We start from the raw sequence: 23,033 nt of genomic DNA, 5'->3' as shown, positions 1-23,033 counted from the left end.
GGAATGGAGCCCTCCCTGGTGACAATCCCAGCTGCTCCAGGCACAGCTTAACCAGCAAAAAGGAGCATTCTGGAAGTTAAAATAAATAAATAAATAAATAAATAAATAATAAAATAATGCAAATTAATATTTGCACTTAGAATCAATGACTCTCCCTTAGGAATTCGGGGCTGCACATTTGGAAATTATCCAAGCTGGAAGGACCCGAGTTTGGGAAAGCTGGGCCTGGCTGGCCATGGCACATCTTCTCTGGGATCATGGAAGAGTCTGGGATCATCCTCCAGCCCCGAGGACACCTGGCGAGGCCAAGCCTTCACCCACTGGATGACCTCCACAAAAACAGGGAGCCAAATCCCTCCTGCCCCTCAGGAATGCTCCGGGCACAGTCCAGAGCCGTGCCCGAGAATCACCTGGGCAATAATTTAATAATTAAACCGTGAGGATAATTGGTGTCTGAAGCCTGGAACTGCTTAATTTGCTGGGATAGACACAGCCCCGGGGCTTTTGCTCTGGCCCATCCCCAGGAAAGCATCCCAAGGCTGGGAATTATCCGAGCAGGTGTGAAACGGGGTCAGGGCTGGGGAAATCTCGCCCTGCTAACCCCACAAGGCCAGCCCTGACACATCCCCCGCTCCCCGTCCAAGCCTGGCATGGGTTTCCAACAAAACCAGAGGAGGGTGACTCACGGAATTCAGGTTTGGGGTGGAAAGGACCTGAAAGATCTTCTCATCCCAAGCCTCCTTCCAGCGCCTGGGAGCCAGAGCCCAGCCAGATCCTATCGCCCCACGCGTGTCCCCGCAGGCCCCGGGCAGAGATCCCAAACCTGCCCCGAGCCCAGGGAGCACCGGAGCTGGCAGAACCCAGGACACCCCTCTGGCTGTCCTGAGCAGCCCAGACTCCTGCCAGGGGGCTCAGAGACCCTGGCACAGAGCCCAGAACGCCCCTGTGGGTTTGATTATGACCCATGGAGCAAATCACCAACCTCAGACAAAGATCTCCAAGCCACGACAGTTTAAGCAGAATGATAGTGAACTTATCACGGGGTGAACAAACAGATTTTGGGGTTTTTAGAATGGGGGTTCAGGGGGGCAAGATGGAGGGATCTGGATGTGTCCAGCCTTTCTCCTTCTTCTTCTTCTTGGCCTCCATCTTCTGCTGTGCTGGTGGCACTTTTGGATTGGTTTAGAGCAGAAGCTCACTGTCTAACACAGGTGATAGGTATTGGGAAGGAATTGTAAATATTGTACATGCAGTTTTTAGTATAAAACAGATAACACCACCCCAGGGCAGGCAGAGTGCCTGGACTGTCCTGCTGAGAGGACCTGGGCAGAACAGGAGAAAGAATTTTATAGATAAGGAACAATAAACGATCTTGAGACCGAGAACTGAAGAGCTCTGACTCCTTCTTTGAGCGCTGGGCTGGGGAAAGAGACTTTCCAACATTTCTCGGGGTCACACTGAGCAGCAGAGACCCCGAGACGGAGCCGGGCAGGAAAGCAGATCACAGATTTTGGGATGGGTGGGATCACACCCAGGGTTTTCGTTCCTGAGGATTTTCAGCCTGTCTTGGTGGCCACGGGGGAGTTTTGGTGCCGAAATGTGCAGGAGGTGTCCTTGAAAGCCTCGTGTACCCAGCATTCCCTTTGGGATGAGCTGGATCTGCATCCCCTCTGTCTGCAGCTGCCTTTTCCCAGCCGTGGGATGCCGTGGAATTGTTTGGGATGGAAGGGACTGTGGAATCCTCAGGATCCTTCCCCCCTCAGGGAATTCCCCAGAGTTCCCCACTGGAGAGACTTTCCTGCTGCAAGGGACCTTAAATCCCATCCCATTCCCAGCCCCGCCATGGCAGGGACACCTCCCTCCATCCCAGGTGCCCCAAGCCCTCTCCAGCCTGGCCTTGGACACTGCCCGGGATGCTGGGGATGGATGAGGTGAGTCCAGGCCCTTGGAAACAAAAGGTTGGATGGGGCTTGGAGCACCCCTAGACAGCAGAAGTTGTCCCTGCCACGGGCTTGGGATGAGCTGGGCTTTAAGGGCTTTTCCAACCCAAACCATTCCAGGATTCCATGAAGAAAACGAAGGTGGATTTTTCACCACCGGCTGGCTGCAGCCGCCCTTCCCCCTGGGAATTGCTGTGCTTCCTTCCCAAGCTCAGGCTCCTGAGGGATTGCAGCCTGGGAATGCTGCTGAGATCCCTCCCGAGATGGACCTTCCCCATCAGCTGAGCCACGGATGATCCAAAGGGATCCAAACTCCAGGGGCCAGGACACTCGGATCACCTCTGCAACCCCCAGCTGGACCCCACCAAACGGCAAAATTCCCAACCAGTCCCACCAAGGATTGAATTCCCCATTGTTTGGTTTTTTTTCCTGGACCTTGTTTTTGGAAGGTCCTGGATCCCTCAGGCTACTGCCTTTCCACAGAAATGAAGATTCCTTGGAGCAGGGAAGGGGATGGGGTTGGGCATCATGGACACTCAGGGAATGCTCAGCTGGGGTTCTCAGGCTCTTGGATCATGCTCTGCCCCAAAATTCCGGTTTTTTTGGACTTTTCTCTATATCCTGCCCTCGGAACAGATGGATTTAAGGGGATTTATCCCAGATTTATCCCAGTCTGTTCCCAAAAAGAGGCACTGGAGGGGTTTCACAGCCCAGGCAGTGAAGGTTAGAAGAAAGGAAATTTCCACCTAGGAAATTCCAGCGGGGAATTTCTGCCTCCAACAGCCACGGTTCCAATCACCGAGTCAGCAGCTGCCCAGGCTCTTCCCACGAATCTCTGCTGTCTCCCATTCCAGTGGAGCCAAGGGCAGGAGAAGACCAGGATAAATTCCCTCATATCCCAATCCCTGGGAACCTCAGCCAGGACTTTCCTCTTCCCAGCCCAGGCAGAGGTGTCTGATTCCCACCAAAAAAGCTAATTTGGGTAATAAACCTGAGGTTCCCATTATGGCTCCCTATAAAGCAAACCCCATTACCTCTAAAACCCCAAAGGTGTGTCCCAGCAAGGAAAACACCGGATTCGGGCAGGCTGGGAATGCTGAGGGAGGAGCAGCCATTCCTTGGCAGAGGGTTCATCCCTCAGAGTGGGCAATATTAAGGATATTCACCCAAAAGCCGCTTTCCCCCTTTATTTGTGGGTTCCTTGTGCTCCCAATCACAATCCTGTGGAGAAGGGGCAGAGCCAGAGGCGGGGTGTGGGAACTCAGCACATCACTTCGGATGTGCGGAGCCTCCCGAGACCGCGTCGAGAGCCGAGACCCCATCGGGGGGCTCGGAGATCTTGGCATGATGCCCGGACCACTTGGCAGCTGGACTTTGATCCTGCAAATGGATTGCCAGCTTGGTATGAGGGCTGGAAGGTCACACGGGTTTAAAGGGTGTGTTTACAGGGTGCACACGGGGTGAAAATACAAGTTTTGAGATTTTTGGTATAAGGGTAATGGGAACAAGATGGAGGGAACAGGGCGTGTCTCGTCCTTCTTCTTTCTTCTTGTTCTCCATCTTCTGCTGTGATGTTGGCACTTGGGGATTGGTTTGGAGTAGAAGTGCACTGTCTAACATAGGTGATAGGTACTGGAAAATAAAAGTAAATATGACGTACGTAGTTTGTAGTATAAAAGGGCAGCACCGCCTCGGGGAAGACGGAGAGCATCGTGGCTGCCTTGCTGGTCAGACCTCTGTCCGTCAGGGAGAAAATTCTATAGATAAGATACAATAAACAATCCGAAGATCGAACTCCAGAGAGTCCAGTCTCATTCTTCAGAGCCTGTGTCTGTTCCAGGACCACCCAACTCATCTCGGGACAGAGACCAGACAGCCGAACCCGAGAGTGGGGGAAGAGGGAAGACCTGTCCTGACAGGAGAGCCTGGAGCTGCTCCCGTCCTGCACTGCACAGCCAGGAGCAGGAGAATGCCTGGAGACCCCACCACACATCAGGCCCTGCCTGGAAAACCCAGGGCTGGGGCTGGGCAGAGCCCGGTGGGGCCGAGGGAAAGGCCAGAGCCGAGGGTTTGAGGAGGAGAGGAGCCAAAGGCTGCCCTCAGCCAGGGATTTTGGCAGTAACATTCCCAGGGGAGCAGAAGAAGGGAAATTTCCACCTAGGAAATTCCAGCTGGGAATTTCCGCCTCCAACAGCCGCAGCTCCAACCCAGGGGCACCGAGTCAGCAGCTGCTGCCCCAAATTTCTGCTGTTGTGGGGACGGAGCATCCCCTGCCCTGCACAGCCCCGGACTTTTCCCTACATCCTGCCGCCGGAACAGAAGGATTTAAGGGGATTTTTCCTAGACTTACCCCAGTCTGTTCCCAAAAAGAGGCACTGGAGGGGTTTCACAGCCCAGGCTGTGAAGGTTAGAAGACCCTCGGAAATTCCAGCTGGGAATTTCTGCCTCCAACAGCCACGGTTCCAGCCCAGGGGCACCGAATCAGCGGCTGCTGCCCCAAATTTCTGCTGTTGCGGGGACGGAGCATCCCGTGCCCCGCACAGCCCCGGGGCCACCACATCGCGCCTCAGGAGAGGGAAATGACAAATCCGGGCTCACTCCAGGTGTGCCAGGACCTGCCCGGCCCCTCGGGATGGCTTTTCCAGGGCTGGAGGACAACCAGGACCGCGCTCCTCCGGCGGCAGCAACAAGTCCCCGGTGTCACCGGGCGAGGGGAACCGAGGTGCCAGCGCTGCCCCGGGAGCCGAGGAGCGGCTCGGAGCCTCCCCCGACATCTGCGGCCGGAGCTAATGAATACAAACGAGCGCCCCGTGCCCCGCCGGGGGGTCTTTAACACTCGGCGCGTCGCGGTGACAGTGAGCGATGGTCCCCGCCGGCAGCGCCCGCATCTCCGTGCCGGGAGATGAATGGATGAGCGCCCGGCAGACGCGGCACCGCCGTCATTTGTCATCCGCCGCCTGCCTTGGACCTTTCGGGAGCAAAATGCCATTTGGGACGGGGGCTCGGTACCTGCGCGGGCCCCGCTGGGTCAGGGAGGGGCGGCGGTGATGGATGCCCGCTGCCGGGTAATCGCATCCAGCGCCCGGCAGATATGGATGGGCTCCCGCCTTTGATCCAATCATCCAATTAGTGCCCCACGGAATGCAATTAGCGCGGCTTTGGAGCCACGTGGGGCGCGCGATGGGGCAGGGATGGATGTGGGGGGATTCCTGTCTCCTCTCTTCCCACCTGGGAAACGCCGCGGAGGGAAGGAGGAAAGTCCTGTTTATCCCAATCCTGATTTCCCCTTCCCCATCCTGATTTTGGTGCCACCTGGCCGGACCATCCCCATCCTCTCGCAGCATTCCCGTGACCCCGTTTCCCACGCGGACGCGGCTGCCCCGCCTGCCGTGCCCGCATTTCTCACCCTGCACGTCACGCTCCGCGCTGGTTCCTCCCGGAGCCCGTCCAGCCCTCCCTGCCTTATCTCGGCCTTATCGCGCTCCTTATCGCGAGCCAGCCTATCTGGGATCTGCTCCCACAGCCTCCTTCTCCCGGGTTCCGCGGGCAAGCGGTGACAGCTGGGGCTTATCAGCTTCCTGCTGCCACCTTTGCCTCGCACTCCTCGCTCGGGCAGCGCCGGGGGTCCTGCTCCAGCGGCCACCTGCCCACCCCTTCCACTGCAGGTGTGTTTGGAGCCATGGAGGAAGAAATTGTGGAATTACAGAATGGTTTGGAAGGGAAGTTAAATTCCATCCCATCCATGGGCAGGGATACCTTCAACGAGAGGTGTTTGTGGAGCCATGGCAGAAGAAATCGTAGAATTATGGAATGGTTTGGAAGGGAACCTAAATTCCATCCCATTCCATCCCACACCTTCAGTGAGATCAGGTGGATCCCAGCCCCAGTGTCCAGCCTGGCCTTGGGCACTGCCAGGGATCCAGGGGCAGCCCCAGCAAATCTGGGAATTCCATCCCAGCCCCTCTCCATGCTCCCAGCCAGGAATTCCTCGCCAAGATCCATCCCTGCCCCGTTTCAGTCCCTGCCCGAGGGACACCATGGGAAAGCCGCCCCACAGGTGGGTGAGGGCATCTCCCGACATCCCAAACCTCCTCCTGCCGCATTCCCGGGGCTCCCCGGAGGAGGCAAATCCCACCTGGAGGAGTCAGACTCACCTGGCAGCTCCGCCTCCCGTAGCCTCAGCTGATCCCACCGGGAAGGGGGCGAGGAGGGGAACCGAGGTCGGGACAGAGGCAGCCGGAAAGGAACGCTCGGGAGCAGCTGCTGGAAAACGATTGTGTCGCCTGGATCAAGGAAAACCAGGGGGAAAGGAAAACCTCCCTGCTTGGGGTGGCTCGGGGGGTGGTTGGGGTGTCCTGGGCAGGGCTGGGAGTGGGGCTGGGCGATCCCTGTGGGTCCCTTCCCACCAGGATCTTCCATGGTTTGGTGAAAACTGGGCTGGGAACGCATCCCTGGGGCTGGAACGGTGGCTCGGGGCTGGGGGGACATGAGGGAGGACAGGGAGGACACGAGGGGTGTCCCAAGGACACGAGAGGGGACCGTGAGGACACGAGGGGTGTCCCGAGGACACGAGGGGTGACAGAGCTGGTGGCAGAGCCAGCCCAGGGGAGCCACAGGGCCCCACTGAGGTCTGGCCCCGCTCCGGGCACTGATTCAGGGCCCGGCCACAGCCAGGGTGACATCGGTGCCACTGCAGCACCCCAAACCCGTGCCCCAAAACCCACCCGTGCTGCACTCCCTGATCCAGGATCCACTGATCCAGGGTGATCCAGGATCCATTCATTCAGGAGAGCCTGAGATCCAATGATCCACCGTGATCTGAGATCCAGGATCCACAAATCCAGGAAGGTCTGAGATCCACTGATTCAGGAAGGTCCAGGATCCACTGATCCATGCTGATCCGAGATCCTCTGATCCAGGAAGGTCCAAGATCCACTGACCTAGGACAGTCCAGGATCCACAAATCCAGGAAGGTCTGAGATCCATTGATCCAGGATGGTCTGAGATCTTCTGATCCAGGAAGGTCCAGGATCCACTGATCCAGGATGATCCAAGATCCCTTCCCACCATCTCCCACAGTGCTGGACCACGTCCTGTCCCCACATCTCCATCTCCCACCTGGAGCATCCCAAAATCCACCAGGAAAAGGGCACGGGGGTGACACAAAGGTCCTTATCCCAGGCACTGGGGGGGTTTCCTGGATTGCTGAGTCCTCCCTGGACCTGATGTGGGAGGAGATGGAGTTTTTCCCTTTTTTCCATTATCAGGAAATGCCCAGGAATATTCCAGTTAAATCCAGGATTTTCCCAGATTCCCCCTCCTTTTCCCCTCTCCTGTGGGGAAATATCCTAGATAAATCCAGGATTTTCCCAAATTCCCATCCTCGTTTTCCCCTCTCCCTGGCAGAGGTGGAGTCACCAACAAATCCAGGGAATATTTTCCTTCCCACTGCTCCAAATTAACACCTGGGAATCCCCGCCCCAGCAGGGATAAAGGGCTGAAAAAAGGGATTTAGAGGAATTCATGGAATCCAAGCCATCCAGGAATCTTTGCCATCCCATGGGTATTCCCTAAATCCTTCATCCTACACAAACCCCACATCATCTGCTTGAGCCATTCCGTGAAATTTCCCAATCTCCAGAATCCTGGAGTGGTTTGGGTGGAAAAGGGACCTTAAATCCCAACCAGTTCCATGGGCAGGGACACCTCCCACTGCCCCAGGTGGATCCAAGCCCCAGTGTCCAACCTGGCCTGGGCACTGCCAGGGATCCAGGGGCAGCCACAGCAAATCTGGGAATTCCAACCCAGCTCCTCCCCACCTTCCCAGGGAGGAATTTTTGGATAGAAACCAATTAAAATCCCCCCAAAATTTCAGCAAAACTTGGTTTCTGCTCAGGGCAATGAGGGAGGGTGGAATCCAACTCTCATCCAGGGATTTTCTTGCCCCTGGATCCCCCATAAGCCTGGGTGCTCCGGCAGCAGCCAGGTGTCCAAAGGGGATGTGGGATTTTATCCTTTATGGGATTCAGGGGTCAGGTTTTTCCCCGGGGATGCACAGAGCCAGACGAGGCGTTAATGAAACAGTTAAATGCTGTATTTGTTTAATTGGAATTACACCAGGATAAATGTCCAACATGCTAATTTCTAACAGAATTGAACCTGTAAACCATGCAGTCCTTTCTCCAACCATTCCAGCTCCTTTTCCTCTTGGAATCAGTAGCTCTGCTAGCGAGTTTTAAGGAAAAAAAAAAACAAACAAAACCAAACCAACAACAAAATTTCCCTTTAAAGTTAAACCTAAATTTGCTAAATTTTCCCCTTATTGTGCAACGACTTGTGCAAAAAAAGCTGTTTTCACCACCTCGGTTCCCAAAATCAGGTCCTTCCACCCCAAAATCAACGGGAAAAGGCAACCCCGGCAGCTGGCGGGGACAGGGATGGGGTGGGATGGGGCGGGATGGGTTTGGATGGGATGGGATGGGATGGGATGTGGGGTGGGATGTGGGATGGGGTGGGATGTGGGGTGGGAGTGTGGGGGGTTTTCCTGGCAAAACAGAATCTGAGGGATGAGCCAAGGCAGGGAGCAGCTTGGACAGGACAGGATTCCAGAGCTGCCCACGGAATTTTTGGGAAGCTGCAGGTGGGGATGGATCCCAGCTCCGGGAAAAGCTTCCCAAATCCAGCCCTGGGGACAAGAGAGGGGCTGGAGCAGCAGCTTTGGGGTGAAGCAAGCCCCCCCTTCCATCCCGGAATTTTTGGGGTGAATCCCAGCCAATCCTGGCGTGTTCTGGTCACTTCCCACCGATCCACGGCGTTCCCAGTGGACAGCAGAGCTGGGATCATCCTGGGATGGGATTTATGGGATTTGCGTTCCCTTGGAGCTGCCAGCAGTGGGATAAATATGGAATCATGCCGGGGGGATACGAGGGGTCTCCAGCCCCGTGGAGCTGTAGGAAAAATGGGACAGAGATCCCAAAAATCCTCCGGGATCCAGGGATGGGACACGAATCCAGCTGGAGCGTGGGACGGTGTTTGGATGCTCCAAACCCCTCCAAGGCCCCAAAAAGCACCAAACCCAACCCAGAACTAATGGGAAAAGCCCAGCGGAGGCAGGAGACACCCAAGGGTGAGGAATCTCTGCCTGGGATTTGGGTTCTGGCTGGAATTCGATCCCAAAACTTCGTCACGAGGGACGTGGCAGCAGAGATGTCCCCAGAACGGCCCCAGCTCCGTCCCAGCCTCACTTCCAAGGAATTTGGGGCCACCAGGACCCTTCCCACAGCTCCTGTCCGAAATTCCACCTTCCCCAAAGCAGCCAATTCTGGAGGAAACAACCCCAAAACAGCATCATCCCAACTCCTCCCGCCCCCATCTGAGCGGGAGCTGGGATTGGATCTGGAACAAAGTGCAAAAATCACTGGGAGCATCTGGCTTCAACTCCAGCCCCAGGAATAGCCAAAAAATCCCAGGAAAACCCCTCCTTTCCCACCTCCCAGGTGCTGGTGGCTCAGGGAGAACATCCCATGGATGGGTTGGGCCGCAAATTCCCACTTTGGACACCTTTTATGGGATTATCCCCAACTCCTGGAATGCCTGACAACTCCTGAAGAAGGAAAGAAGCTTCTTGGGAAGCTAAATTTGAATTTTAATATAATTTTTTCCCACTGCTGCTGGAGTATATTTGCTGGAGCCGGGAAAATTATGGGATAATCCAATTTTCTTAAAAAATAAAATCCACTAAGGAACGCTCAGTGGATGTGGAGCGAGGTGTGAGAGCAGCAATTATTCATTCTGGGAAGCTGGAAATCTTGGATTTGGGCCCTGCCCTCGTTTCCCACCCCCCTTTCAAATTCCCCGCAGCGACTTTTCCCTCCTAAGCAATTCCATCCGTGTCGGAGGACACCCATCATTAGGAAGAGACTGAGAGGGGATTTGGGATGTCTTCCAGGGCTTTTTTTTTTTTTTTTGGGGCAATCTGTTTAAAAGATTAATTTTGTTCGGGAGTGATGGAACATCTCTTGGAACAAAAAGTTAATTGGGACCAGAGTCCCAAAATCCCATTTTTCATCCCGGGCTCTGACTTGCGGTTCCGGCTCTTGACCTCCCGAGATCAGGAACTCCCAGAATCTCTGCCTTGGCCGGATTTGACTTCCCCAGCAGCAAATCCCGAGTGCCAGGAGCTGGTTTGGAGGATCCCAATCCTGGTTTTTCCAAAAAAAAAGCTCCTGAAGGAGCGAGGAAACCCATCCCAGGTTGCTGCTCCTGGAATCAGGGAGATGGGAAGGGGATCCTGCATGGGTTTGGGAAGAGTGGGAGCTGCCTGGAGCACCTGAAATGAGGCTTTGCTGGGGATTTTTTTGTGGGAATACCTCGTGGAGGGCAATATAGGAGGGGAAAGTGGAATTTCAGGATGGCAGCACAAAATCCCTTCCCTGCATCCCGGGGTTTCTGCTCCCTCTCCATCCCACTCCCAGAACTCCCGTCCCTTGTCCCTCTGGGTCGTTTCCAGAGCTGTCTCCAAAGCTGATCCCTTTCTGGCCACGCTGACTCCAACTTTCCTTCACCTGCTGCTTTTCCCGTCATTCCTCTTCCATGTCCCCCCAGGAGGAGCTCACAAGGAACCCCTGATCCCTCTCCAAATCCAAGGAATTACAAATGTTCCCTCTTATCAATGAAAACAATCCCTTGGTCCCTGTAGCTGGAGATGGCCGGGACAGCCTAAGAGCTCCAAGGGGGTCATTCCTGACCGTGTTCCCGTTTAATTTTGGGATTGAGCCAAAGGAACCTTCTCCAAATGAAAACCGACCCCAAAACATTGCTGAGGAGCAAGGTGGGAAGGTAAAACCTCTGGACTGGTGCGTCCAGAGGGTTGGGAATGGGCACAGGAGCAGCAGCTCAGGGCTGCAACAACCACCAGGGAGATCGGAATTCCCTTTGAGGGCTTGGGAATGTGGCTGGATAATGTGAGGGATTAGGGGCAAGGTGAGAAGGAAGGGCAAAAATCCCCCTCTGGAAGTGGAACCCTGGGATTAAATCCTGTTGGTGGCTGCCTGGTTTGAGCAGAGAATTCCTGGGGACCTTCAGGACAGGGGGAATTTTATCCACAGGCACTTTGGAGCAGCGCTGCTCCATGGGGAATCTCCCACTGCCTCCAGGAGATTCCCACTGGTCCAGCCCCAAAACTTCCCAGGGAAGTTTTCCCCATGGAGCCATCAGGAGCAGAGGGAGGATGGGACACCAGCATGGAAAAGAGAGGGAAAATCCTTCCCTCTCTGGGAATCTGTCCCTTCTGGGACTCTGGGACATGCCAGTGTGCTTTCCTTCTATCCCTGTGGAGCATCCATCCCTTCCTGCTCCCCATCCATGGATGTGTCCAGGAGATTCCCAGCTCCAGCCAGGGTGGCCTAGGGGAGTTTTCCCCATTGAGCCATCAGGAGCAGAGGTAGGATGCGATACCAGCATGGAAAAGAAAGGGAAAAATCCCTCCTGGACACTGGCAGATCCCAGTGTGCCTTCCCCTCATCCCTGCGAGCATCCATGCCTTCCCTTTCCCTATCCATGGATGTGTCCAGCAGCATCCCAGCCCCGCAGCGCTGCCGCAGGACACGTCCCCAGATTATCCTTCAGCTGTTTTTTTTTTCCCAAATCTGATCAAGGAGGCTGCTCCAAACCCTTCTCCGTGATCCCACAGCCCCTGGCAGGTCCCGGAGTGGAGCTCAGGGATGGCTACGGACATGTGGGAAAGGGTCGCGATTCCAGGGATTTGCAGGCTAACATGGAAATCAGCTTGTGGAGGGGGAAAAGAGGAGAAAAATCCCCTGGGAAATCCCTTTTTCCTACCTAAATCCAAACCACAGGGCACCCTCAGGGTGACCCTCTTCCCTCTGCCCAGAGAACCCACGGCTCTTCCCAGATTTCTCAGTTTTCCAAGGGAATAAATTAACAGAAGGAAGGCAGGATGATCCCTTCAATTTGGCTTTGACAAAAACAAAAACAAAAAACCCAGTCCGGGTGTGAACTTCTCCCAGGCTCCAAGAATTCCCATCACTTCCTAAACCCCTGAAAATAGGAGTTTATCCAGGACACTCCTGCCACCACCTCTTTTTCCCAGGATTGTTGCACCAGGAGCGTTTTGCCATCGGGGGGGGGAAGCTCCGCGGAGACTTTCCAGGCGAATAAAAAAATACAAATCTTCTCTCCCAACGAGATTCCTGAAGTCCAGGCCGCAGGGAAGGAGATCCCGAGCCCCTCAGGAGTGGTGGCTGTTGATGAGGCCACGCAGCTGCTTGGCCACGGTGTCGATCAACTTCTGCTTGTCCCGCTCGTTTTTCCGGAATTGGGCGAAAACGTTGTTTTTCCTGCTGGTGTCCCGCATCCTGCACGGAGCACAGACAGGTTATGGAACAGGGATTGGGAATGTCCAGCGCTCAGAGAGCAGCACATGAAATTTCCAGGCTCTACACCAATTTTTGGGGCATTTTTCAGGCTTTAAATCCCTCTGATCCAAACCAACACCACTTTGGGGTCTCCCCAATTCCCGCTCGTTTTTTCTGGAATTGGGTGAGAACACTTTTCCTGCTGGTGTCCTGCATCCTGAGCACAAACAGGTTACAGAACAGGGATTGGGAATGTCCAGTGCTCAGGGATGAGCACGTGGAATTTCAATCCTCTAAACCAGTTTTTGGGGCATTTTTCATCCCAATCAATGCCACTTTGGGGTCTCCCTGGTTCACGCTCTTTTTTTCTGGAAATGAGTGAAAACATTTTTCTTGCTGGTGTCCCGCATGCTGCACGGAGCACAAACAGGTTATGGAACAGGGATTGGGAATGTCCAGTGGTCTGAGAGGAGAACATGAAATTCCAAGCCTCTACACCAATTTTTGGGGCATTTTTCAGGCTTTAAATCCCTCCAATCCCAATCAACACCATTTTGGAGTCTCCCCAATTCCTGCTCATTTTCCAGAATTGGGCGAAAACCTTGTTTTTCCTGCTGGTGTCCCGCATCCTGCACAGAGCACAAACAGGTTATGGAACAGGGATTGGGAATGTCCAGTGCTCAGGGATGAGCACGTGGAATTTCAATCCTTTAAACCAGTTTTTGGGGCATTTTTATCCAAATCATGGAGCCACTTAGGGGTCTCCCCAGTTCCCACTCTTTTTTCCTGGAATTGGGTGAAAACGTTGTTTTTCCTGCTGGTGTCCCGCATCCTGAACGGAGCACAGACAGGTTATGGAACAGGGATTGGGAATGTCCAGTGGTCTGAGAGGGGAACATGGAATTTCCAGGCTCTACACCAAATTTTGGGGCATTTTTTATCCCAACCAATGCCACTTTGGGGTCTCCCCAGTTCCCGCTAATTTTTCCAGAACTGGGCGAAAACCTTGTTTTTCCTGCTGGCATCCTGCATCCTGCATGGAGCACAAACAGGTTATGGAACAGGGATTGGGAATATCCAGTTGTCTGAAAGGAGCACATGGAATTTCCAGGCTCTACACCAATTTTTTTTGGAAATTTTCAGGTGTTTTTGCTTTAAACCCCTCTAATCCCAATCAATACCACTTTGGGGTCTCTCCCCAATTCCCGAATGCAGGAAATCCTGAATCCTGCACTTGGATCCCTCTTCCAAGCAGGGATTTCTCCATCCCCACATCACTTCTTGTGGCGGCAATGGAATTTGAGGAGGAAATTTGAAAATCAGCACAGAATCCACAGAATTAAGGCTTTTTACTTAAAACTTGCATGCACGAGATGCAGCTTTGGGGGAGGCTGGGAAGGTCTGAAGCTGTGAATTTAAATTTTATAAAATATTCCAGGGAATCACGGAATGCTTGGGTTGGAAGGGACCTTGAATCCCATCCATTTCCAACCCCACTGCCATGGGCAGGGGCACTGTCCACGATCCCATTTTCCCCTCAGTGAATAAAAGATATAAATTATATAAATGTATATAATTTATATTAAATGTAACACGGAATAATTCCCATTCTGGCAAGGAATCCAGCTGTTTGGAAGGAGCACGGGGTCTCCAGGAGGTCTCCATAAATCCAGAGCCCAGCAGAGCAAGAGGTGGGATGGGGGCAAAGCTGGGGAGGGGTTCATGCACTCCTGAATTCCCAGATCCATATTTTGGAGGGGACAGGGCTTGGGACACTTCCCAAGGGTGCTGAGAAGGGAAAAAAAAAAAATCCCACCAGGATCAACCTTCCAGCAGCTCCTGAAGGCACAACCTCCCCAAATCCAACCTGCTGGGGCTCGGCTCCTCCAAATTATCCCAATTTGTAAAAGATTTTCTGGGTAAATCAGATCTGGCAGAGGCTGAGGGCTTTGGATGCATCCCATAATCCCAGTTTTTTGGCTGTGGGGACCTAAAGGAAGCGCTGAAGTGACAAGGACACGGCGCTGATGGTCCCTGGGAAGCTGGCACTGGATCATCCCGAGGGTCTGGAGCCAACTGAGCACAACCCCAACCTCTCCAACCTTCCGGAACACAAACAAACAAACACCCAAGGTTTTCCAGGCTTCAATCTCCTCGAAAGAGCCACAGGGAATCTGAAATGTGCCCAAAAACCACCAGGCTTGGATCTGGAATCCAGGATAACAGCTTTATCCCAAAGGGGAATTTACTGGGGTTACCAGAGACGGAGCTGCCCTCCCAACAGGAACAGGAGAGTTTGGAGCACTTCCAGCCAGCAAAAAATCGGGATTTGTTTGTTTTTCCCTATTTTTTCAGCCACAGAAGGTTGGCAGCTGCTCCTCCAGGAGAACCAGGGAGCGATTGTGCCAGCAGCAAGTGGGGTTTGGAGTGGCCCAGGTCCTGCTATCGTGGATTTGGGGATAATTATCCTCCCCTGGAGCTCCAAACGAGGTCTCCAGGAGCTCTCACGGGTTCCAGAGGGACATCAGAGGTGCTGGAAGTTGATCTGTACCTTTGGAAAGCTCTTCCCAGCTGTTCCACGCACCGGGAATTTGAAGCTTTTCCAACCCAGCACCTTTGGGGCCATTTCCCACCCCGTGGGACCTGCCGGGGTCCACGGAATGTTCTGGAAGCAGCGCACATTCCGTGTGAGAAAACCTTGGGGTGCGTTGGGATGAGCTGGATGGATAAACCTCTGGATCAGCATGGAAAGGGATTGCAGCTGGAGCCCTGATCCCCAAACAAACCCACAGAGGTGGATCTGGAAAAGTCTGGGAGCTGCTGGGAGCTGCTGGAATTTCCAGACACCATGTGAAGGTGCAAACACTGAGCTACTAACTATTATTAATTAATCAAGATACAGGAGAGAAAATCCTGCAGGATTTGGGACGGGCTGTGCAGCTCCATGGGGTTTTTTTTCCCTGAGAAGAGCCTTGGGATAACTGGGAGTGCCCATAACAAACCCACAGAGGTGGATCTGGTGAAGTCAGGGAGCTGCTGGAATCTCCAGACACCATGTGAAGGTGCAAGCACTGACACATTAAATATTATTAATAATTAAGCTGCCTACAGGACACAAAATCCTGCAGGATTTGGGACGAGCTGTGCAGCTCCCCAGTTTTATTTCTCCGAGCAGAGCCTCGGGATGACCGGGAGCACCCTTAACAACCCACAGAGGTGGATCTGGTGAAGTCAGGGAGCTGCTGGAACCTCCAGACACCATGTGAAGATGCAAGCACTGAGCTACTAACTATTATTAATTAATTAAGAGACAGGACAGAAAATCCTGCAGGATTTGGGACAAGCTGTGCAGCTCCATGGGGTTTTTTCCCTGAGAAGAGCCTTGGGATAACTGGGAGTGCCCATAACAAACCCACAGAGGTGGATCTGGTGAAGTCAGGGAGCTGCTGGAATCTCCAGACACCATGTGAAGGTGCAAGCACTGACACATTAAATATTATTAATAATTAAGCTGCCTACAGGACACAAAATCCTGCAGGATTTGGGACGAGCTGTGCAGCTCCCCAGTTTTATTTCTCCGAGCAGAGCCTCGGGATGACCGGGAGCACCCTTAACAACCCACAGAGGTGGATCTGGTGAAGTCTGGGAGCTGCTGGAATCTCCAGACACAACGTGAAGGTGCAAACTCTGAGACATTAAATATTATGAATTAATTAAGCTGCCTACAGGACACAAAATCCTGCAGGATTCCTGTCAGGCTATGCGGATCCACAGTTCTTTTTCCTGAGCAGAGCTTTGGAATAACTGAGAGTGGCCACAACAAACCCACAGAGGTGGATCTGGAAAAGTCTGGGAGCATCTGGGAGCTGCTGGAATCTCCAGCCACCATGTGAAGGTGCAAGCACTGAGGCATTAATTAATTAAGATACAGGAGAGAAAATCCTGCAGGATTTGGGACAGGCTGTGCAGCTCCATGGGGTTTTTTCCCGGAGAAGAGCCTTGGGATAACTGGGAGCACCCACAACAAACTCACAGAGGTGGATCTGGTGAAGTCAGGGAGCTGCTGGAATCTCCAGACACCATGTGAAGGTGCAAGCACTGGCACATTAACTATTATTAATTAATTAAGGTGCCTACAGGACACAAAATCCTGCAGGACTCGGGTTGGGCTGTGCAGCTCCCCAGTTTTATTTCTTCGAGCAGAGCCTCGGGATAACCGCGGGTTTGGAAGCCGGTCCCAGGATTAGGAGTGAAAGGAAGGGAAAGGCGAGCTCGGCGCTGTCCCCACCCCTGTCAACAAACACCACCTCGGAGAGAGCCGAGCTTTGTCTCAATTAATCCGGGAGGGGAAGAAAGCAGCGGGGTAAAAGCTCCTCTTTTAGCTCTAATTAGTGCATTTGGGAGGATCGGGTTGCGCAGGGCCCCGCTCCAGAGGCACTTTGCATTTCCAGCGTTTCGGGCTCCATTGAGAGCGGACAATCGGGGCCCTGCCAGGTGAGGGTGAAAGCCCGAGCGAGCGCATACTTACACCCGGGATATCCTGGGAGAGACACAGACACCGCGGTGATAAGGGACACAGATAACCAGGAGAACAGGTTACAGGCTGAGCCGGCCCCTGCTCAGAATTCCCCCCGGGATTCCCGGCGGGATGGGAGGCAGAGGATGTGCCTGGCGCGAGGAGCCTCGGGAGAGCTCCTGGGGGATGGAGAGAGACCCCTCCGAGGGGATCCCTGGCAGTGACCAAGGCCAGGATGGACACTGGGGCTTGGAGCAGCCTGGGATGGTGGCAGGTGCCCCTGCCCATGGATGGGAGAGGGAATGAGATGATCCTTAAGGTTCCTTCCCACCCAACCCATTCCAGGATTCTGGAGCCCCTCTGCTCCAGCAGAGCTGGGAATGTTCCCCTGGAGAAGGGAAAATTCCAGGGAATCCTCAGAGTGCCTGCAGGGGCTCCAGGAGAGCTGGAGAGGGACTGGGGACAAGGCCTGCAGGGACAGGAGCCAGGGAATGGCTCCCACTGGGAAAGGGGAGATTGGGCTGGCATCTTGGCAAGGAATTCCTGGCTGGGCTGGAATTCCCAGATTTGCTGGGGCTGCCCCTGGATCCCTGGCAGTGCCCAAGGCCAGGTTGGACCCACCTGGGAGGTGTCCCTGCCCATGGATGGGGTGGGAACAGGATGATCCTTAAGGTTCCTTCCAACCCAACCCAACCCATGATTTTATGACTTTATGAAATGAGCCAGGCTGGGGTTTGGTGACATTTTAACGCCGCTGAGTGTGGAGCTGCTCTCCTGCTCTCCTGCCTTCCCAGTCTCTGCCACGATCCCAGCTCACTGCCTGCCTCAATTCCCCGGCTCTCCCAGATGCTGCATGGCCAAACTCCCAGATTTTGGGTGTCCCTTTATTTTAGCTCTGAATAAACCTCTCACTTTCCCATCACAGATATTGGGTCACGAATTCCCTGTGTGTCACAGAATTATCCTGGCTGGAAGAGCCCTCCAAGGTCACCAAATCCAACCATCCCCAGCATTTCCACACCCATCCCTGACCCACGGCGCCAAATAACCCCGGGACAAGATAAACCATAAAATACCAGTATAAACACAACGCCATGAGGTGTAAAAGTCCTTTTAAACCCAGTTTAGTCCCTGTTTCCCTCACTGGTGCCCTGGGAGTGTCCTGAGGTGCTGTGACATCCGTCCTTCTCCTCCGGTGGAGAGGAGCTGGACCGTGGTGACACTGAGGGAACCCCAAAGTTCACAAACACCCCAAGGTCGCTCACAGAATCAGAGATCCAGGGAATAATTTGGGTTGGAAGGGATCTTTAAAGCCCACCCAGTGCCACCCCCATGCCACCACTGTGCCACGGTGCTCCAGCCCCGTCCAGCCCGGCCTTGGGCACTCTCAGGGATGCAGCTGGGGTTGGATTAACCACGGAATCAGAGCATGAGGGGCAGTTTGAGGTGATTTGGGGTCTCTCCTCCTCCTTGAGGAGGAGGTGATGAGTTTAGGGTTGGGGCCACACTTCCAGAAGAACATTCAAGGCCCCTGGATGCCGGGAAGTGTCCAAGGCCGGGTTGGACAGGGCTTGGAGCAGCCTGGGACAGTGGAAGGTGTCCTGCCCATGGAGCTGGATGGGCTTTAAGGTCCCTTTGCCACCCAGACCATTCCATGACTCCACGAGGATCCCCTCCTGCCCTCTCCTCCGTGCAGGACCCAGCACTGCAGCGCCCGTGCCAGGAGCCGCTCAGAAAACGCTAAATTCCCGCTTTTTGGCTCGTTCTCTGTCCCACCAGCTGGAAAACGACCTGGGAGGTCTGCCGGGAGCAGGAGCAGAGTGGATCCTACCCAAGCCAGCTTGGAGCTGGACCAGCGGAGATCATCTGGGAGACCCACCACGGGCAGGGGTGACAGGCAAAGCAAATCCCGCTTTTCCTGAGGCAAATCCCGCAGCGTTCCCGGGACTGGCAGAGCCCCCCAGGAGCCAGCCCGGAGCCCCGGGCGCTGTTCCCGGCAGCGCTCCAGGGTTTGGGATGGAGCCGTGCGGAGCATGAGAACGACGGCCCTCAAAGGATGGATTGAGGGAGCCCCGGAGGCTCCTCCGGCCCCACGGAACCGGGATCGGGGCTCTCCGGGAACCCCGCCGGAGGGAGGTGGGAGAAACGGGAAAAAATGAGAATAGAAAGGAATGGAAATAAAAATGATAGGGCTGTGTAGAAATAGAAAAAAAAATAAATAGAAATAGAAAGAGAGAAATAGAAAGAAATTGAAATATAAAAATATAAAAATATGGAAGTATGGAAATATAGAAATTTAGATAAAAATACAGAAACAGAAATGAATAGGAAATAAAATATGGAAATAAAAATAGGCATAAATAGAACTGTAGAAATAAAAAAATAAAAGTATAGAAATATAGAAATACAGAAATAGAAATAAAAAATATAGAAATATAGAAATAGAGAAATATAGGAATATAGAAATATAGAAATATAGAAATAAAGAAATAAAGAAATATAGAAATAAAGAAATATAGAAATATGGAAATATTGAAATAAAGAAATATAGAAATATGGAAATGTAGCAATATAGAAATAGAGATAAAAATACAGAAGCAGAAATAGAAAATAAAACATAGAAATAGAAATAAAATAGAAATAAAATACAGAAGTAGAAATAAAACAGAAATAAAATACAGAAATAGAAATGAAAACAGAATAAATAGAACTGTAGGATTAAAAAGAAATAAAAGTATAGAAATAGAAATATAAAAATATAGAAATATAAAAATAAAGAAATACAGTCATGTAGAAATAAAAATACAGAAATAGAAATGAAAACAGAAATAAATAGAACAATAGAAATAAATAGAAATAAAAATATAGAAACAGAAAAAAAATACAAAAATCAAAATAAATATAGAAATAAACAGAACTACAGAAATGTAGAAAAAATATAGAAATAGAAATAAATTTTAAAAGAAATACATAGAAATAGAAATATAGAACTATAGAAATAAATAGAAATAAAAATACAGAAATAGAAATAAATATATAATTAAATAGAAATAAATATAGAATTAAATATAAATAAATATAAACAGAAATAAATAAAATTAAAAATATAGAAATAGAAATGAAAATAGAAATAAAAAGAAATACAAATACAGAAATACAGAGATAGAATGGAATAAAATAGAATATCCTCAGGTGGAAGGGAACCTACAACAACGTGGTCCAACTGCCCGACCACTTCACGATCAAAAGTTGTTCATGGCATTGCCCAAACACTGAAAAATTCGGGATAGCCACTCCTGCCTGCAGGCCAGCACATTTTAAAGGATTTTGGAGCTGGAGGTTCATCTTTACAGCCAAATTTTCTGGTAGGACAAGGAAAACTCTGCTTAAGAGCCAATGAAAAGAAGGACCCACAGCCAAGCCATTGGATTTGGATAACGTGGGATTCGGGTCAATGGGATAAAATGGGATTTTTCCATCTGAGCTCCCTCTGTCCACCCGGGGCCGAGATCTTTGCTCACAGGGATGGAAAGAGCTGCTGAAGCACGATGGGGGTGGAAATTCTCCTGGGATTCGGGGGCCACACTCACTTTTCCAGCAGGGTGAGGGCTGTGTTGGGGTTCACACGAAGGTACTTGCACGTGGGCTGTCCGTAGTCGGCCAAATATGTCGACCAATCCCACTGGATGAACAGATCCAGGAGCTGGAAAGGGAAAAAACAAACGGGGTTTGAAAAAGCTGGAAAAGGGAGCAGGTAGATGGCAGAGGTCCTGGGCAGGTGGAGTTATCCATAAAAAAATTAATGCAGGTTTTACTAATTGGTTTAATATTACTCTGTTAAGGTTTCATCATTAATTGATTGTACTTCATTGTTAATTTAGGAATACTTAACATTGATTAATGCAGGGCTGTATTAATTTAGCCATTGAGCATTCCTGCTCTGTGATCCCTAATTTTGGGGATGTGAGGAGGATTTGAGGTCTGAGGCACTACGAGGACATGGGTGACAACCCCAGTGCCCTGATGCTCTCAGCCACAGCAGGAGGAAACTTTTGGGGTCAAAGTCACCACAAACTTCTTCTGTCCCCCAAACAACCCCCAGTGTCATTCTAACCATTCCCCACGGATTTCTCACCACCCTCGGTCCATCCCAACACCCTCCAAGTGCTCTGGAGGTGTCTCCAAAGCCCCGAGGAGCTCGGGGGGTTATTCTGGGTGAGTGCAGCTGCCAGAGCTGGGAGTCCCAGGTGCTTTCCAGACGTTGGTAAGAGAAACCACCAGGCCTTGGCAGCGGGGCAAGGAAAAGGGATTAACTCGGCCATCCGTGACGGTCCCTGCTCCAAAATTCCCACCTGCAGCCCTTCGTGTCCACAAATGACCCCGCTCCTCCCAGCCAGGTGAGGGACGGGCAAATGACAGCCCAGGTTGCCCAAATGCCCTCTTCCCACCCTGTTCCCATCCTTGTTTTCCTTAAAAAACCAGGAGCTGCCATGGCCTCCTCACATGAGGATCTCCTCACCTCGATGAGGACTTGGCTTCTCCACCCACCCATGAGGGCAAAAATTCACTGTGCATCACACAATTATTCGGGCTGGAAGAGCCCTCCAAAGTCACCAAATCCAACCATCCCTCAGCATTTCCACATCCATCCCTGACCCACAGGTCAGAGATGTTCCCTAAATGCCCAAATTCCCTAAATGCCCTCTTCCCACACCAATCCTATCCTTATTTTCCTTAAAAAAACAGGAGCTGCCATGGCCTCCTCACATGAGGATCTCTTCACCTCGATGAGGACTTGGCTTCTCCACCCACCCATGAAGGCACAGTCCAAGTTCCCTAAATGCCCTTTTCTCACACTGTTCCTATCCTTATTTTCCTTAAGAAACCGGGCCCTCCCCTGCCCTCCTCACATGAGGATCTCCTCACTTCAATGAAGACTTGGCTTCCCCACCCACCCATGAAGGCACAGTCCAACGCCCTCTTCCCACACCATTCCCACCCTTGTTTTCCTTAAAAACCGGGCCCTCCCCTGCCCTCCCCACACGTGGATCTCCTCACCTCCACGAGGACTCTCCTCCTCCACCCACCCGCAGCGGCACGGCCCAGCATTCCCGGGATGCCGCCTCCACCTCTGCCCCATCCACAGCAGGTTAATTAAGAGCTCCTGCCGCTCCCCTCCCCAAGATCCCGTCTTGGAGCGCCGCTGTGACCACTCTATTTGGGGACAGCCTGCCAAGCGCGTGGACGTCTTCATCGCCCGCTCGGCGCGTCCCGGTGCCCACCACCGGGGCCGGGAGAGGCCGGGCCCGTCCCGCGGCCAAGCGCGGCCCATAGAGGCCTCATTGTCCCCGCGTCGCCATGGTTTTCCTGGAGGCCCCGGCGCTGTTTAACAACGCATCCTGCCCCGCCAAGAAGGGGATTTAGCTCCTCCGAGACCTCCAGATACAAAACAAAAATGTGCAACAAGATTCTTTTTGACTATGTAGGTCAGGGCAAGGAAAACAAGCTGTCGGGAACAATCCCCCGGGCTGGCGGGGGGGATGGATTAGCCGGGACCTAAGAGGGCTTTTCCAGCCCGGGTCCCGCTCGGCTTTGTCCGGCGGGGCCTTTGTGCTGAACTACAAACCCGAGCTGAACATCATTGGCAGGAGGTTTTTCCAAGGGGGCACCTTCAAGAGAGACAACCTTAAATATGATTTCACAGGCGCTTTTCAGGCCGAGCGCCGGGGCCAAAACGCTTCCGCGGGGCTTGGCGGCTGCTGGGAGGAGTCGCATGGTTGTAGAGGCTCAAAGGGAACCCCCACAACGCGCCAAAGACCTCTTGCTGGTGGCCCCCGGGAGGCTGAACGTGCCTCGGGCAAATCCCCAACAAAGCCTGAACGAGTTTCTTGCCATGGAAAGTGCGCGGCCCAGCCGGAGCATCCAGGGGCCAGGTAGCCGTTGGTGGGGAGGGGGAATAAAGAGACAGGAGGAAAGGGATGAAGGAAGAAAGGAAATTTAAAAAAAAAAAAAAAGTGAGGGTTAGGAAGGGGTTTGGAGAAGATGGAATTAAAACGTTGGGAGCTGTTCTGGCAGAGGCTCGGGAGCAGTGCAGGAGCTCAGAGGGACACGGAGCTGCTGCAGGGCTGGAGCCCCTCTGCTCTGGAGCCAGGCTGGCAGAGCTGGGAATGCTCCCTGGAGAAGGGAAGGCTCCAGGCAGAG

At 52.7% G+C, this 23,033-nt stretch overlaps 1 protein-coding gene across 1 annotated transcript in view; it reads right to left on the bottom strand.

The window, feature by feature from the left end:
• Positions 1-8,037: 8,037 nt before the first annotated feature.
• The window catches only part of EXOC6B (exocyst complex component 6B), a 324,643-nt gene continuing 309,647 nt past the window's right edge, over positions 8,038-23,033 (bottom strand). Inside the window, exons 21-22 of the mRNA XM_030947367.1 lie at positions 20,423-20,535; positions 8,038-12,316 (exon numbers count right to left, since the gene is read on the bottom strand). Of these exons, the coding sequence (XP_030803227.1) occupies positions 12,190-12,316; positions 20,423-20,535 (240 nt within the window). The 3' untranslated portion in view covers positions 8,038-12,189. The remainder of the gene's footprint in view (positions 12,317-20,422; positions 20,536-23,033) is intronic.

This window comes from Camarhynchus parvulus, chromosome 4 (genome assembly GCF_901933205.1).
Source record: "Camarhynchus parvulus chromosome 4, STF_HiC, whole genome shotgun sequence".
Taxonomy (NCBI): domain Eukaryota; kingdom Metazoa; phylum Chordata; class Aves; order Passeriformes; family Thraupidae; genus Camarhynchus; species Camarhynchus parvulus.
The sequence above is the reverse complement of the archived record's forward strand: the minus strand, read 5'-3'. Positions and strand labels throughout refer to the sequence as shown.